The sequence below is a fragment of the Coenobita brevimanus genome, chromosome 66 (assembly GCF_032717465.1).
Source record: "Coenobita brevimanus isolate Jiangsu-jjx chromosome 66, ASM3271746v2, whole genome shotgun sequence".
NCBI classification, from domain to species: domain Eukaryota; kingdom Metazoa; phylum Arthropoda; class Malacostraca; order Decapoda; family Coenobitidae; genus Coenobita; species Coenobita brevimanus.
Genome location: NC_137019.1, coordinates 10,625,575 through 10,644,312, shown reverse-complemented (window position 1 = coordinate 10,644,312; position 18,738 = coordinate 10,625,575). Strand labels below are relative to the sequence as shown.

Below are 18,738 nucleotides of genomic sequence, written 5' to 3'. Positions count from 1 at the left end.
AAAATCCTCTAAATCAGCAAAAATATGATCCGAACTGACGTACTCGGCCAGAAAAGGTTAACCTTAAGGTCAAAACGCCTAATATGTACCGTAGTATCTGCGTGGTTTGTGTACAGTAAGTCTCTGCTGCCCTCCTTTTATTTTTCTGTCTCTCCCTGATTCCCATTTTCTCTCACTGTTGCTGCCAGTTTTTCTATACCTCTTTTTCTTTCTCTTTTTCTACCACCTATTACCCTAACCTTTCTCCTTCCAACTCTCTCTCTCTCTCTCTCTCTCTCTCTCTCTCTCTCTCTCTCTCTCTCTCTCTCTCTCTCTCTCTCTCTCCCCAAGGAGAGTATGTTTTCACCCCTGTTTGTCTGCTTGCCTGTTACCAGGATTACCCAAAAACTAAAAGAAAGATTTGGATCAAATTTGGTGGGTAGATAGCCCATATCCCAGGGAACAATAAATTAACTTTTGGGACCTATCCGGATCGTATTACTGATTCTGGATCCAGGAAACAATTTTTGCGAATCCCTAATCAATGATGGGAAAACCTAATCCATTACGACGAGGGATTTGGAAATTGCGATGCCCTTGTCGGAGAGATGCGCTCCACTAAGCGCCCCTCTGGTTCCTCCTTATTTCCTCTAATATTCTCTCTTCTACCCTCCTACCTCACTAATTTTTTTCCTTTTTTGCCTCCCTCATCATCCCATCATTCCCTAGTTTCCACACTCCTTCAGCCACTCATTCCTATTTCATCATTATCCTCTTCTCTAATTACAACGTTCCTCTCACGCTTCCTGCATCTCATTTAATCTCTCCTCCATTCATCCATGCTTTCAAAGCCTCCTCTCTATCGTCTATGGTTTCCATGTTTATCATCTGTTATTCATCATCTTTCAATTTAGTAAAACATTCTTTCCTCATTTTATTATTTCTTTTCATCAACTTCATCCTTTCCTCAGTTTACCGAATTATTTACTGTCTAATTTAATTTTCGTACTGCCTCTGTATTCTATTCATTTTTTTCCTCCATATCTTTTCTTGCTTACCAATCTCAACTCCCTCTTTCTTTCGTCTCTTCTCTCTAACATATTCCTTCCTATAGTTGTCTCCTTTTATCATCTCTATCTCCCTCTTTCCCTTCTACATCCTCCCTACCTCATGCAACCTCCCCTTCCCTCTCCCTCACCTCCCTCCAACCTCTTCCTCACCCCTCCCACTCACACCCCTCCCTCTTATTCACCGCAGTCCACAACAGCAGGTGCCTCGTTTTGTCCTTCCTTCCTCCCTTTCCCTCACCTCCCTCCAACCCTTCCCTTTTCCTCCCTCATCCAGTCTCCACTTCCTCTCCCTCATTTTCCTCCATCCTCTCCCTTTACCCTACCCCAACCCCCACCTGTCCATCCTTTCCCTCTTCCTCCCTCATCTAAGCACCCCTTCCCCTCTCCTTTACTTTCCTCCATCACTTCCCCCTTCTCTCTATTTCCTCTTCCTCCCCGTCACCTTTACCTTCCTTCATTCCATCCCCCTTCTCCCCAACACCTCTTCCTCTTCTTCCCCCTCTCTCTCTCCTCCCCAACACCTCTTCCTCTTCCTCCCCCTCTCAATCTCCACCCCAACACCTCTTTCTCTTCCTCTTCTTCACCACAGTCCTCAACACCAGGCGCTCCCTTTAGCCATCCACAGTCAGAGTTGGCCCCTTCCCCCAGTGTTATGGACTCATGCTCCCAATTTACACCCACCCTCGCCCTAGTTTGCCTCCACACACCGAAAATCATGTACTCGTGTCGGGAGCTGAGCATGAACTTCGATTTGAGGCCCTAATCTATGTGGACGCGATGCAAGATGTGGTAGGGTTGGGCACTGTAATGTCAGTGGTTAATGTGACCGAAATTACTAGCCGATTCATAATTCTCTAGGATTATAGTTCATCATCATCATCATCATCATCATTATATGTCGTTAAATCATTGGAGAAGCATTAAGTATACAAATAATGAAAGGCTAGACAGATCATGAAAGTCTTGGATATACAAAAATGAAAGCAAAGAAAACATATTTAAGTTCACATGACTCACTTTGCTTTCCATTAAAAACGAAAAGCTTAACATCTTTCCTAATATTTCTTCCAGTCAGTGAGTTCGATCACAACCACAAAATTGCTGGTTATCCTAATTCACTGCCATTACTGTGAACATAAGACAACAAACACATCATGCCTATTTAACACTTTCAAGTATGACAACCTATCAGCTTAGAATTACATTGATTTTTCTCTGCTTTATTCATGTCCATTCAGACGATTTCATTCAGAAAAGAACAAAACATACACAAAAAGTTATATAAAAACTATTTCTTAACAATCTGACCAAAAATTAAGGTCATATTTTATTCACGCCAACGTCAGACTATTTAATTCACCTGAAGGGCCGAGGTGTTAATGCAGAATGTAGGACTGGTAATATACAATAAACAATGAATAAAGGTCTGCAGTGAATATATATCACTAATGTATAAATACCTGTAATGAATAAGGATGGATAGAGGATAATGTCGGGAAATAAAGAAAATAATCCCAATGGTACACTTGACACTTCCAACCAGATGACGCCATACATATTTTATTCTTGCTGCCGCTTGACGATTTTCTTCAGCTTAGGCAGACTCTCCTAGTTTAAAATGGGTTGATGGGGGCTGCATCCAACTCCTCTTAATTCGAAACATCTACCCTAATCTGAATAAAATCGTCTTAAGATCGCAAAAATAAACTGAGATAATATTACCGTGATGAAAGTGTTAACATGTTCACGCTCTTTTAACACTCAATTGAATAAAAATCGTCTGGCCTTAGCTGGAACCGAATACTAGAGTTGTCCCGACCATGGGAGTTAATGGTGACGATATTAACACTCTCAGACTCATAGAACTCATCCTTTATTCAATAAAACCGTCTGGTGTATGATGCATTGGCAAACTAGAAAAGATGCACGTATACAGTAAGAGGGCCGCCGTTCCCGGACGTGGCACGCTGCTCCCCTAGATTTTAGCACCGTAACACCTTCAGCACGAGGACTTCCCACTCCCCCTCCCCCCTCTCTCTCTCTCTCTCTCATTATTATAACTCACCAAACTAGTGGTGAGTTACACTGTTATTGTTAATATCATTATTATAGCTCACCACACCAGTGGTGAGTTGTTGTTATTAGTATTAGTATTATTTTTTTTTTTTTACGAAGACGTAAATTGCATGAATTCGTTCAATTTCAAAGCTACGACCATCATACTTGGCCATCTGAGTCCCCCAGCTGGCGGCTTCATTTGACCCAGTATCATCCAATTTCCAGTCCTGGTTTTCCGGTTACATCCTAAAAGCTATAAAGATAATCTCTTCCCGGATTCTCAGAAACAGTAAAAGGCGCACACTTGAAATTTTTGTGGGACATAGCCAAGGATGGGAAGCAAGTCTGAAATAACTATGGGCCTATTCAGGCCATTAGTTTCTGAGATCGCTCCCTAGAAGGCCCTACTACACCAGCTTTTCACTTCGAAGTGCTCTATATACGAAGGTCGTTGAATTCACCAGATCCAGCGATAGGTCGTCATATGGTGAGTTATTGAAACTGCTAATGGCAATGTTATTATTATTATTATTATTATTATTATTATTATTATTACTATTATTATTATTATTATTATTACTATTATTATTATTATCATTATTATTATTATTATTATTATTGTTGTTGTTGTTGTTGTTGTTTTGTACCATAAGAGCCACTTTATACACAGTGACACTGGAAGGCAGCTCTACTATACGGTCCTGAAGGGTGGCTGAAGGGGCAATATAGTGGCTGTAATGCTCCCATAATGAAAAAGTTACGGTGGCATTACTGATCATCGTAGTGAAAAGGCTGTATAGTGTGAATCTCCGTAGCGAAGGGGTTAGTGACAATGAAGCTTCCTTATGGCAATGCAGCCCATCGTGCCCCCACCCCCACCCCCCAAGCAGGTCCGACGAGAAGTGGGCAGCGGGGAATAAGGGAGATGGGGGATGGAGGATGGAGGCGGAGGGGAATGGGAGGGGGATATAGAGGGTGATGGAGGGGGATAGGGGAGGGGGAAGGGGGGGAAGGAGGGGTGGGCGGGCGTGTGTATTGTAAAATATAGCGGATGGTATTAGGGGGCACCACCACCACTATATTTCCCGCTCGAAAATAAGGCAGAACGGTCAAACTTTGAAGGGCTTCCGTTGCAATTGTCGTTAGGCGCGTGAAGTAGGTCGGAACTTTAGAGGTATTTACAGGCCAATTACGACTAAACTCCCCCTTTGGAGGTGAGTGAGGGACGCCTGAGGAAGCCGGAACGAAGAAAAAGGGTAAATGAAAATGAAAGAGTCCTAATGGCCGGATGATGAGGGACGTGAAAAGTCAGGAGGAGAGAGTGGAAGGAGGGTGGAAAGGGTATGGGGAAGGGTAGCGATGGGTGGGTGGAAAGGGTATGGGGAAGGGTAGCGATGGGTGGGTAGGTGGGTAAAGGGAGGGGAAGAAACAGGGTGGGTGGATGGGTGAGATGATGGAGGAAAGGGTGAATGGAAGGCAAGTGAGTGGAGGGGTACAGGTAGGGGGAAGAGGGTGGTTGGATGGGCGAACAGGGAGGGACACGAGAAAATAGGTAGAGCTTGGGTCGAGGAGGGAAAGGGGGAAGGAAGGGGGGGATAGAAGGAGGGGTAGGAGGTCAAAGGAGGGGGAAGAGAATGTGTATTAGTAAAGTGCATGGGGGAAGAGAGGGCAAGTGGGTGGAAGGAAAAGAGGGAAGGTGGGTGGATGGGTTTAGGGGGCAGGGGAAGGGTGTTTGTAGGTGGAGTCTAACTGCAGATGACGTAGGGGAGGAGGGACGGCGACCCACCTGCCCACACCTCCTACTACATAGTTAAGTGGGGGATCTGGCAACCTGGTTCATGGTAAAGCTAGTGAAAATGACGTTACTAAGTGAAAATGATGTTGCTAAGTGAAAATGATGTTAATATGACCAGGTGTGGCGGGGATTCTCAGAGTAACATGCTTCTAGGATTATTGGAATAAGCGCAGAATATTATAATTTCAAGTGAGCAGTCTTAATTACTCCTGCATTTTTAGAATAAGGACACTATAACCTAATTTTGGTTGATCTAGCTAATTATCGTAGATAGGAATTATATCGGGACGGATACTGATAAATAGTGACTGGGGTCGGAATGCATTATATCAGAAAAATAACGTGTTTCTCAAATCATCATCATCATCATCATCATCAGTAGCAGCAGCACCATTACCATCACCATCATCATCATCATCATCATCATCATCATCATCACCAGCCATTCCACTCGTCAAAAAAAAAAATAATAACAATAATAATAAAAAACAAATAACATAAAGAACCTAAAGAATGCTCAATATTCACCCACAGCATTCTTCACCTCAGTTTTATTTCCTTCTCCGCTTTGGCACCTTACGTTCTCTCTCCCCTTGTCACTCTTCATCCAGGACCCTCTTCCCACCTCACTTCGTTTCCCATTTTCCACGACAGAAAGAAACAGTCCCCCTTCCAGTCCCCCCTCCCCCTTTTTCTGCTCCTCTCCACACCGCCAGATAAACCCAAAATACCAGTTTCACACCAGACATCAAGCCAGTATACACTTTAACACCGCTAGGGCACACCAGTTTTAAGCCATCAATGTGTTTTATCAGTAACCACGTCTTTAACCTCCAATGGCGTATTTTTTAATTTAATTTTTGCTATCTCCAGGCGACTTAATTTAACCCAGAAGAGGCCTTTAAGAGTGAGCGGTTAATGAAGGCAAATATCTAATTCCCTCTCTCAGTTCAAAAGGTCTTCCCTAATAAAATAATATGGAGATTGCAAGAATGAAGTAAAATGGTACGTTACTGGAGTGGAGTGGTAAATCCTTTCAGCAACAGTGTTATATATCACAGACTATAAAGACATCGAGAGGAGGCGACAGGGAAATAACTGAAAAGACGTCAACATAGTGATGGATTTAAGATGCGAATTCCCAGCTACCCCCTGTATATAACTAAAAAAAATCATCATCATCATAAGCGCCAGTTTTAAAAAGGTGTACAGTACGTCTAATCCAAAAACAGGAAATTAAAGAAAAAAAATAGGAGCAGGAGAATTATCATCAGCTTGCACAGTGAGAACCAGCCAGCCACACCGCCAGCCACTCACCATTAAGCCCTCCCATACTTTGACCATTGCACAGAAAACCATGATAGAAAGTGGGAAATACGAATGTTAGCTTCCCATTTTCTCTTCTCTCTTTCACGTTCTCATCGTCTCATGAGTTCCCCCCTCCTGTCTACCTCCCCTCTCCCTCCCTCACCTCATCTTTTCATGAAACCACCCCTCCCTCCAATACCGGTCCCCCCACTCTCCTACCTCCACTCTCCCCTCCATCCCTCCCCCCTATTTACTCCACTGCCTCCCATCTACCTTCCTCCTGCCTCACGACTACCTCCCCCCCTCTCTCTAACACTTTTCCCCTCCTCTATCCACCATCCACCTCCCCCCTTCCTCTCCTCTACCAACTCCCCTCTCCCTCTCTTTCCTTCCCATTACCTCCCTCCCACTGGCCACATTGCCCTGCCCACTTGCCCCTAACTGCAGCATCTTCCTGGCCTGGCTCAAAGTTTGGGAAGTATAATATGCTCTTCAGTAAATCACCTCATTGCAGAGTGTTGCACAGTGATAAAACTGCACCCTGGACCTCGTGTGCAGGAATTTGCAACATGTGGGTATTAATTACAGCACTATAGGGCTGAAGCAAGGGGGTACAAGAAGGGATATTGGTCTTAATTTGGAAAACCCGTGACACCTCTTCTTTAGCGATTTATGAAAGTTCCAGAGGCAAACAATGTCGAAACTACAGCTATTTAAGTAACAGAAACTATACTGACGCAAATAACAGATATTATAGTTATATGAATAGCACAAAAGATAATATCACGGTGAAATATGGATAATAAATTTCAAAAGAGGATAAGGTGCTAAAGTCTACGGCTTTTAATCAGCACTAAAAAAAAAAAAAAAAAAAAAAAAAAAAAACTCAAACCGGCCAACACCACAATCGCCCACTGCACTAAGAATAGTGACTTTTCCCACCTTCAACTCTGTGACGGCTTTTTTTATTATTCTTGCTAAATGCTATCCTAGGCTGGACAAAAAAGTTTGGCTGAAGCAAAAAATTAATTACTGAATAAATCAATGGACTGAAGAAGTTAGGAAAAAAGGCAGCTCCCCCTCCTCTCTCTCTCTCTCTCTCTCTAACACCCCTCGAAAGAAAACTGAAAAGCTGAAACGCAAAGGCCCCAATCTCATACATCCCGCCTCCCACGTCGTGTCATTTTCCGGCTGAGAGACACACAGAGGGACGTAAACATAACGGCGGCGCTATCTGCAGCCACAAGCGACACCCACCCCGACACCCGCCCATTTCACACCCACCCACCCCGACACCCACTCATTTCACACCCACCCACCCCGACACCCACCCATTCCACACCCCCCCCCCTCCAACCGTGAGCAGTTCCGAAGCAGCCGATCTGAGCTGCCAGGAGGACGGGGGATCAACATTAACTGATTTACTTCGGGGGATTTTTTTTTTCGGTTTATTCTTCTTGCCATTAGACGATTTCCTTCATTTCTTTTTTTTTTGGGGTGGAGCGGGACCTTTTACAGTGAAGAGATAAAATTCTATGTAAGTTTGAAAAGTCTCCAAATGATGAACTTTTTTTTTTTTCTTCTATTATTTTAACTGTTTTCGGGAGGCTTCTTGGAGTGAAGGAATAAATGAATGCTATTTCTAACCTCTGGAGTTTGAAGTCTCTCCAGAGCTACAAAATACAGTCTGGAGATAGCAAAAATAAAATGAAAAAATATTGATGCCTATATCTAACCTCTCCACTTCGAAGTCTCTCTAAAGCTGATTAAAAAATGTCAGGAAATCGCAAAAATAAAACGAAAAAAGAAAAGGCTACATCTAACCTCTCCAATTCGAAAAGACTCTCCAAAAACTTTAAAAAAAAAATGTCTAGAGATAGCATGGATGGAAAAAAAAAATTACGCCAGCAGGGGATTGAAGGGGTTAACAGGGTGAGGCTATATAGGGCGGAAAATATGGCAGTTCCCCCTTTACGGCCGCCCCTGGACACACTTGAAGAGCCTAATTCCTTCGGTGTAATTGTGAGCATTCGTCAACAGAAGTAGGGCTAGGAGGGGGGAGGCAGAGGGGGAAGGGAGAGGGGGGAGAGATAGGGAACTTGGGGTGAGAGAGAGAGTGGGGGGGGGAAGGAGAACTGAGGTGAGAGAGAGGGGGAGGAAGCGAGGACAGATGAGAGGAGGGAGAGGGTAGGGTCATGGTGTGGAGTGAGGGAGAGGGGATTGAGGGAAGAGAGAATGGGGTGAGAGGGGATGGGGAGGGAAGTGGGGACTCGGGAAGAGAGACGAGGGAGGGAGGGATGACTGGGAAAGGGAGGAAGTGAGGAATGGGGTGAGGAGGAAGGGGGAGGGAGGGAGGAAGGGGAAACTTGGGTAAAAGAAAAGGGAGAGTGAGAGTAAGGGGATGGAAGGCGAGAAATGAGGGAGAAAAGAAATGGAAAATGGCAAGCAGGTTGAACAGAAACAGAGGAGGAAAGGGAAAACTTGACAAATAAGGAGGAAGGAGGACTGGGATGGAAGGGAAGCAGAGAGGGAGGAAGGATGGAAGAGGGTCGGGGTATGGAGAGTGGTAATGGAAAATGGGAAAGATGCTGAAGAAAAACAGAGAGAGAGAGAGAGAGAGAGAGAGAGTTAGAGGAGGATGAGGAGAAAAAATAAAGGTACTGGATCGACAAGAATAAGGAACTATATTATCGAAATCAATATAAAAATGAATGGAAATCTACACTACTAAAGAGTAAACAGATTAAATAATGCATAAGAAATTGGTCAGAACTTGATGAAAAAGACGAGGGGAGAGGAGAGAATGAATAAGATGAGTATTATCAGGAATGAAGCTAAATCAACCTACGCAGACAATCTCCTATCGTACAAAAAAAAAAAGTTACAGTTATAGTTGGAACACGAAAGAATAACTATGGGATAAAGACAAATAACCAGCTTTAACCAATGAGTATTTTATCATTCTACAACGACACGTACTACATTCGGACCAAAATTACTGAAAACAATGAATACTAATAATTTGAAGACTGGAGAAATAAAGAGTACAAGGTTCTTGGCGGAGGGGTAAATGGGGTTTTAATAAAGATACTTTCGACGTAACGGCAAGTTGTAGTAAAAAATAAAGTAATAATAATAATAAAGCAGTATTAAAGTCATCTGGGTTCACATCATTATAAACAAAAAATAAAATAAAATCACTCGTAGTAAACAGGGTGATAGAGACTAATCCTAACACCACCACTGCAAGGGGTCTCTCAAGTACCAAAAAAATATTAGGGAATATTAAGAAGAAAAAAAAAGTAAAAAAAATTCGGTATGATGACTTATTTTTAGCTATTACTGTCATCATCAGAATAAATCCTTCTTTTGCCCCCTTCATTTCTTGCTTTTTCCTATGTTGAATAAAACCACCAGTAGTTTGAAAAATTTAAATTATGACGATGTGCTGGAAGGGTCAAGCAGAAACGTAATTACCCAAACAGAGTCCCAAACTGGCCAGATAAAGAGTTACAGATTAAGACTGATGGGAAGGGTGATACATAGACTGATATAAACAGATGGATATGTAAGCAGACAGACTGATATATCGACAGAAAGTGGGAAAAGACAAACACACACACACACACACACACACACACACACACACACACACACGGCTAAACAGGAATGGTAAAGAATGTTAAGAGCATCACACTATCCAACTTCACCAGCCTAAGAGAGAGAACTGCTGCGAACAATCCATGATAAAAAAAAAAAAAAAAAAAGAAGGGGGGGAAATAATGAAAAGGTGAGAGAGAGAGAGAGAGAGAGAGAGAGAGAGAGAGAGAGAGAGAGAGAAAATAAGGGCAACCAGATGCAGACAGACCATAAGCATCTGAGCAACACACACACAACACCCATTCCAGCCTTTATGGGGGTGATCGGTGGGGAATGGAGGGTGGGGGGAATAAGTAGGGGAGAGGAGGGAAGAGAGGGGGAGGGGAGATGAGGTGGGGGAGGGAGGGGAGGGAAGGGTGGGAGGAATAAGCAGAGGGAGCGAAGGGGAAGAGAGGGGAATGGAGAGATGAGATGGGACAGGAAGGGGAAGTAGGATAGAAGCTGGGTAGATGGAAGGACTGGAGGAATGATGGAGGGGAATGGAAATAATGAGGGGAAGGGGAGGGGAAGAGACGTGAAAGCGAGATGAGGTGGGATTGGGAGGGGAAACACGGTTGGGAGGGGAAACAAGAGAAAAATTGGGGATATGGGAGAGAAAAGGAAATGGGGATGGAAAAGAGTGGCTGTCCAATGGGTAGGTGGGGAAAACAGAAGACAGGAGGAAGAGTGGGGTGGACAGGGGAGGGGGAGGAGGAAGGGGAAGGCAGGTTTTCTACGAGGGAAGGGGACTGAGGGAGGTAATAAGGGGGTGTTGCAGGTATTAGGTAAAGTTGAAGGGGGAGGCGAGAGAAGGGGAGGAGGAATAGAAGAGGAGGGGGAAGAGGAAGAGGAAAACAAGAGGAGGGAAGTGGGGAGGGGAGAGGAATAGGAAGATAAAGGGAGGGGAGATGAGAGGGGAATATAAAGGGAGAGGGGATAGGAGGGGGAGAGATGAGAGGGGAATATAAAGGGAGAAGGGATAGGAGGGGGAGAGAGAAGCAGGCTGTCTTTATGGGGAGGAGGATGAAGGCGTCGTATTTGAGGAGGGGGAGAGGGGAGTGGGTGGAGAGGGGAGTGGGGGGAGAGCGGAGAGGGGTATACGGGGGTGGGGAAGGACTTAGTTTTAAGGGGAAGAGGAATGCTTACTGAGGGACGAGGGAGAGGGGGAGGCCTTCAAGGGGACTGGGAAGGAGTGGAGGAGGGGAGGGAAGGAGAAAGTGAAGGGGGGAAGGGAAGGAAGGGGGCGGAGGATGAGGAAGGAGGATAGGGGGGACATAGTGGAACAGTAGGGTTTCCGAGGGGTAGGGGGATGGATGACTGCGTGTGAGAGGCAGGGATAGATGCAGGGATGGATAAGGGACGAGATGGAGAGCAGTTGAGACAAGAGGAAGAGTGCAAGGGAGGAAAAAAGGATGGTGGGGAAGGTGAAGGGAGGGGGATAGAGATGGAGAAAGAATGGTGGAGGAGGATGAAGAAAGGCTGGCAGAGATGAAGGACGGGAGGAAGTGTAGTAGGGAGGGAGGGAGGCAGGGTGCTAGGGAAGACTAGAGAGAGGATGGTAAGGACGAATGAAAGAAGGTTGGAAAGATGACAAGGATGGAGGGTGGTTGGAATGGAAAGAGCGTGGTAAGAATGTGGGAGGGTAGTGGGGTTGGAGGAAGGGTAGCAAGGATTCAGGGAAGGATGTCTGTAGGGAGGGGCAGGAAGGTCGCAGAAACAGAAGGCTAGAGGAAGGGAGAGAGAGAGAAGTGATAGATGGATGGAAAGTATTAGGAACAGAGAGTGGGAGAAGACTGGATGAGCTGGGAGAGAAGACAGCAGAAGAGGACGAAGAGGAGAGGGAAAGAAACATAAAAGGTGGGGAGGAAAAAAGAGAGAATGACAAAGAGATGAAAAGTAGAGAAGGGGATGTGTAAGGAGAGGAAAAAAAAAAGACGTAAGTGGATATGAAGAGAAAACGAAAGACTGACGAGAGAGAGGAGGGGAAAAGGTGGGATGGAAAAGGGAGGGAAAGGGGTAGGGAAGGGAGAGGGGAAGGAAGGGGTGTAAGAAGACTAAAACAGAAGCTGATATGAGCCCATTACAATCGCAGGCTTAGTACAACTGCCATCTCTCTCATTTGGACTGGCAAGCAACTCAATAACATGATTTTTGCATCCCTCTCTCTCTCTCTCTCTCTCTCTCTCTCTCTCTCTCTCTCTCTCTCTCAGCATCCCACTCCCCTTTCTTCTTTTTCCCCCAGTCATTCATTGCTCTCATTTCAACCCCTCCTTCCCTAACCACTCCATTCCTCCTTTCCTCCATCCTGTCTTTCACATATTATTTTCAGGTCTTTTGCCAAGTCTCCTCCTCCATGTAAGAAATTTTAAACCATTGCAATGAACTCGATGTCAAGAGCAATTACAGCATCACATATTTCTACATCTGAGCAAGTCTTCCTGTATATTCATATCAGTGATCATTAACAATACTAGCTAGTGGCATTTATAGTCAAATTTAATGCAAATATTTATGCCCAGATGTACACAGGGATAAGAGTCGGGGAATATCAGAAACACTTTCCAGTATTTATTTATATACTCGTGTTTCCAGTTACAATTTCTTAATCAATCATATAATTTCATAGAACTGGTTGTATTATCAACTATCAGAAAAAAATATATGCTGCATGTGTACTGTAAAATTATCTGTATTATATCCCAGAGCTTTTGCTTTACCAAGATTATATTTCATCAGCAGTTCTTGTTCGTGTTATTAATAGTAGTCTGATAACTGACAATTACTGTTCACTATAGCTAGTACTGTGATTATTATCGTTACAATTATTATTATTATTATTATTATTATTATTATTATTACTGTTCTTATAATTCCTCAGCTCCATGGGTCGCTTTACTTCACCTGTTTTTGTCTCTTGTGCTGAATACATAACACATTCTTTTCTACAGATTTTCTTTTTATTTACAGAGTACACGGGAAAAATGTGTAATGCTAGTAGGTTACAAAATATTTTTCTGATACACATGCGCTGAACTGATTACGAATTATCATTTTTAATTCGGCATTCACACTTACTATACACAATATTTATCCATTATCATCCCATCAACCTGTATACTGCTCTTAATCTTAATATTTTGAAAGATTTTTATACACTATCATACATTATTGTCATGAAAGAAACCAAATTTCCAAGTAATTATTATTCATAACGTTATTTCGATTTCGGAGGAAAATTTAATATCTGTAATATGTTCTATTCCCACAGTTTAAAGAAATCTACACAGCTTGCAAATACGTTAATCTTTACATGTTCACATCTGATTATTAAAGGACACTTCTTGGACAAACTTCATCATGTCCGGCAAAGACATTCAACATTTACATAAAAAATACAAATCAAACTGTTACTTTTTGCCATGCTGTCCTCATAAAACTAACTTAAGATAATAAAACTAGGTATGAGGAACTATGATCCTCTTGACATTAAGGCTGCTGATAAACTTCTGATCTTGATGGTAAATGGAGATTCTTTTCAAATTATATTCCAGTTTGAGGAAATTTTCGCAGTTTAGATAATGACCTGCTCTACCTGTCATGATTACTTGCACCTTAGATCTACCCTCATTATTGTCAGGCATTAACGGTGAAGCCAGGCATTCTGTTTATTACATTTTCCTTGATTGCAGTCTGGAAGTTTGGTAAGAGAGGCGGCGGCGACCCTCTGGTGGCCCTGATGGAGGCTACAGCATCGCAACTCTCGAAAAAGACTTGAGTTTTTAGTGCAGGCTAGACATATTTCCGGGGTATCTAGCGGGTTACCGAGGTTTAATGCCCATTCTCTGTGTAGCCATGTGCCTGTGCTACGAGGCCAGGGTGGCGGGACCAGTGGCAGGTGTGGATGTGGCGGAGGTACAATGCTTAAAGTGCTTGTACCGGGAGAGCGGCGTGGCCCCTCTCTGCCACCACGCTCTTTTTTTCACAGCTTTTCGTTCTCGTTGCAGATTGCGTCGGTCTGATCGAGCGGCCCAGGGTTCTGGTGGTGGCCACTAGATGGCAGCAGCGGCAGCCGAGTGTCAGCACGCGTTTCTGTGGTCAGATGAGTGGCAGCCTCCGAGGACGGCACACCTGTCATCCTCTTTCTCGCAATAAACGTCACTGCAACCTTCATCCAAACTCCCTCCTTTTGCACACTAACTAGCATATGAACTAGTCTACGCACAGGCTGTAAGGGAGAATCACAGAAACCACACAATAACAGGGTAGAACGGGTTTCCCTCGCACACCACTGGGACAAACTTGGCCAAATGTTGATACTTTCTCTCACTTCTCCCCCGCTAGATTGAACAAGCATGGCACTCTAGGTTAGCAGGCTCTGACATGGGTCACTAGAATCTCTCTTACACACTAGTTAAAACCTCACACCTTGATAAGATTAAAAGAAAGGGCCAGGATGTTTACGATGGCCATGTTTAAGGGCTGCTATAGGGAAGGTGTTTTGGTTTGGCCAGGTGGTGAGAGGCGAGGGCGAGGTGAGGTTGCTTGACACATGGGGCCGCGGCTACTGAGGTTTATGGCCCGATCACCACTCGTTTTACACTTCATAAAGGTTGGGCTTTAAATGACCCATACACTGGACATTGCATTTATGTTTCCTTTCACTCACTAGTCAATCTGTCTCTCTTGGCACACTCAGTGGGTGATCTTGGGGGGAACCATTAACGCACATGACTGGACAGGTGTAAACAAGAGATTATAGAGACCTCGTACTCTGGGCTGCACATGTGACAGGCTTTAGGTTAACTTAGTACGATCCATTATCAACTGACATTCTTGATCTTTGCTCTCGCACAACTAGGGTAAAGTTTCTGTACTTAGGCCAATATCCACTTGGGGAGCTAAGGAAGTTGCGTGATTATCAATTTTTTCACTGACATGCAATATTTCACACTGAACTGCAACATGCACGATGATACGAAAAGTCCTTGGCAATGTATAACACTTTCTTATCACTTCATCATACACTAGTATACGACAACATCCATGAGGCATTATCAGGCATGAATTTTCCTGATGTATAGAATTCCAAATCGTGTTGATATTGTAGAAGAACCTCGTGTTGGGCCCACTATTAACGAGAAATGAGAGATGAACATTCAACAATATTTTCCAGTTAGGACTTGAACATACAGTACAGCTGAGTTAAGAGCTCCTTACACGAGCCTTTTCTTACAGGTACTCAAGGAGATACAAGTAACACATGGAAGGATACAGGGACCTACAGGAAAGGGGGACGTGCCTAGCGCAGGGGAACACATGAAGCACTACCAGGACACATACAGGGGAGACTCAAGAGGACAGACAACACTTAGAGTCAACTTTGGACACCTACCTGTGATTGACATCCAAGGGTACCGGGGGATGTCAGGAATATGAGGAGTCGGTGTTGGCTGACTGCATGAGTTGAGTGGGCTGGTGACGTTGTTCTGGTGGAAGTATTGTGCCATGTTGCTTGTGGTGGCACAGTTCTGCAGGTTGATGCCCGCATATTGGGACATGTCGGTGGCTCCCGTCTGCGAGTACCGGCATTGCTTGTCCCCGTCTGCGCCGCCTGTTATGGCGCTGAAGTGCGACATGTTGGTGGTGGGGTTGGTGGACAGCTGATGTGAAGTGACACTCGCGAACCCAAACATATTTCTAGCTTGAGGATTGTAGTTTACCAGGCTAGCAGCGGCTGATTCTGCCTGGTACTTGGGCAGAAAATTATCTGTATAATTCGAACTCATTGAACTCATTGTTCACATAATTCTTCTCAGTAGTAACTACTTAGTAACAACTGTGTACACACCAGCCTCGACTACCTGTGATGGCAAATGAATCCTTTTCTGAATTAGACACCAGGCACGAGAACCCCGAGCGGTAAACAAGTCTGCCCAATCAGTAGGTAAGGGAGCCCGGAGAACCAATAAGCGCTCGCCTTGGTCGGACCTTCATTATTAGCGCGATAAGGCCGGGAGGGAGAGCGCGACTACACTCAAAACACTATCGCCATCTGTGGACCAATCGCAGAACTAGGCGGTGAAGCCAGCCAATACGGGGCCGGGCCGCCATCTTGGATATGGGCCGGGAGGGCGCGACGCGTCGAGCGCCACACAAACACACATCTCGGGAATCAACGAAATTATGGGTGGCACGCTGCCGCTGCTGTTATTACAAGCGGTCCTCCTCCAGGCTGCCCACACTGGACTCCAGCAGGTAATTTGAGCGAGTGTATCTAGTGTTATAAGGTGTGTAAGTGTAACATCTTAGCCCGGGGAGCCAGCGGGCCCCCGCTCAGCGTCACGCATCTGCTCAGTCCTGCGTCCTCGCCGGCACCTCCACTCCTCCCCCTCCTCCCCCGCCCCCATCCCCCCTCCACGACCACCACCCCTTCCCTCTCCTTCTACCTCCTCTACTCCCCCCCTACGTTCAAGCGACTCTCCCCACACTCCCCTCTCACCCCACAAAAATTTCCCGAGGCCTAGTGGTCTGCTGTGGCACCGATAAAGCATCAAAAATGGATTAAATGTCAACCCTGGCGCCCCCCACCTCCCCTGATCCGTCCGTCCGCTCCGTCACGCTAACACTTGACCTGTCCTAAACGCATCACCAGAACTCCACCAAGGGCCCTCCGCCTCTGCCCACCCATCATGCCCAAAGCTTCCGAGGGGCCCATTGCAACCTTATGTGCAATAAAATCCACAAGTTTGTTTGCCCTGCTCGTTATTTCGTTAGCAATGTAATTAGGCGCCGCATCACGGACGATCGATTTTTCGCAGATACTGTGGGGGATATTGCTTACGTACTTGTTCACTGCCACAATGACCACTCAACACGAACCTTTGCTTAACGCTGAACGGCCGAGGATTCCATGTCGATCACCTGCAAATCTGACGCACTGACATAGACCAGAAGCCTTAACACAAATAAATATACAAAAACTCCGCGGTCCAAGCTCGGAAACTGGCCTAAGCGACACGGGCCTCAGCAACTGGGGAATAAAATCTAATGTTTATCTTCCCTGCGCAGCACCTGAATCATGAACTGCAGTGGGGATAGTTTTGTCAGCGGCCAAGCCAAAGTCCACGGGAAACTGGCGAGCTCAAATTGTTACAAACTCGGCACCGCTGTTGTTGTTGTATTTTTTGCCCGATTCACGGCACACTAAAATTATTTACATCCCACCGGCATGGCTTTTATCGCCCTTTTCACAACACCGCAGCGGCCATAACCACCACTATAGAAATTACTCCGCTGTTATCATAGACCACACTTGATATTTGTAATAACCCCGGGGCCGCGTAATAACTGAATAAAAATTAACCACAACTCGGGTGCCACCACAGAGCGGGATCATACCAGTGGATTATTAGGCCATACCGCACGCTCCTCGTCGTTGTTTCCCTCTCCTGCAACTTCAGCACATCCATCCCACAGTTTGCCTATTATTATTTCCGTGCCGGCCATCTCCCTGACTCAGCACAGGTATGAAGGTGAGGAAAATGGTGTAGGTAGGAGGAGCGGAGGTTGGGCGGGCGGGCGGACTGGCTGACGGGACCTGCAAATGGCGCTCGCACTAAGTCCACCCGTCTCGCTCATGCACTCACGTTTACTAAGTCCTTTCGATTGCTAAGTCCTTCAGTCCACTAAGTCCTCTCGTTCAATACGTACTCCCGTTCGCTAAAGCACTCCTGTTCGCTTATTCCTTCCGTTTGTTATTGTCCTCCCGTTCACTAAGCCCTCCTATTCGTTGAAGTACTTTGTTTACTAAAATATTTTCCGTTCGCTAAAGTCCTTCTGTTCCTTAGGTTTTCCCGTTTGTTAATCTTTTCCGTTCAATAAGTCGTCTCGTTCTTTAACTTCCGTTTGCTCTCTCCGTTTGCTAAGTCTTCCCGTTTGCAAAAGTACTCCCGTTAATACCGTCCGATTATTAACCCCGCCAATCTGATGCCACAACTAATAATTTTGTTGATGCTACCTCGAGACCATCTTATTAAATTTAATGAGGACATCTAACTGTGAAAGTTTTAATAACGACTAAATTTAACTAATCCAATCTGAAAAAATCGTCTGGAGATACAAATTAAATAAATGAATGAATAAATAAATAAATAAATAAACTACGCCATCGGATTGCAGGGGTTAAAATTGACTACGCTAAGGTGTAAGAAAGACTCCAATTTTTGACAGTCATTTATGGAACACCTGTAATTACTAAACGTGATTAACCTGCATCCCAAATTATAGACAGCAAATTCCAACGATACAGAGAGGCCACATATACTGTCACATATTTTATCATCATTACTAACTTCAGAAATTACCGTCAAAAACTAGAGTGCGTTTCCATATACCTTGGCGTTCTCAGTGTTCACTAAAAAGGCCTAAACACCTCCAGTTCACCGCATTCTCTCCCTCCCTCCCTTTCACCGCCGCCACTTCTCTCCAGTCTCCCAAGCACTCCCGTTCCTGAGCCCATATACCGTAAAATTTAATGTCCTTTTATATCATCCATAGGGAGATTTTGCAGCTCCCGATGTGCACAGTTTGGATGGATCGCCGAAACTCTGTCCCGGTCACCGTCACACAGTCAACTAACTTATACTTTTCACCTCAGTCTTCGCCGCCGCTCCCGTTATTATTTTTTGTTTTTCCAAATTTTAAAATCCCGGTGTTTTGTTTCCGGACCTGTGTGGGCGGTGGTCACATGGGGATGGGTGTAAGGTAGCCAGGTAAACCACGGAAAGGAGGAAGAGAGCACACACAAGGAAGTAAAAAATAAAAGCAGAAAAAATATATGGTGGGTGAAGTGTGGTTATGGGGAAAGGGAAGGCGTATCTGATTTGTGGA

At 44.8% G+C, this 18,738-nt stretch overlaps 1 protein-coding gene across 1 annotated transcript in view; it reads right to left on the bottom strand.

Moving 5' to 3' along the window:
- Positions 1-15,635, bottom strand: part of LOC145405378 (homeobox protein abdominal-A homolog) — a 225,666-nt gene extending 210,031 nt beyond the window's left edge. The window contains exon 1 of the mRNA XM_080276785.1: positions 15,242-15,635. Within this exon, the coding sequence (XP_080132911.1) occupies positions 15,242-15,635 (394 nt within the window). The remainder of the gene's footprint in view (positions 1-15,241) is intronic.
- Positions 15,636-18,738: the final 3,103 nt, after the last annotated feature.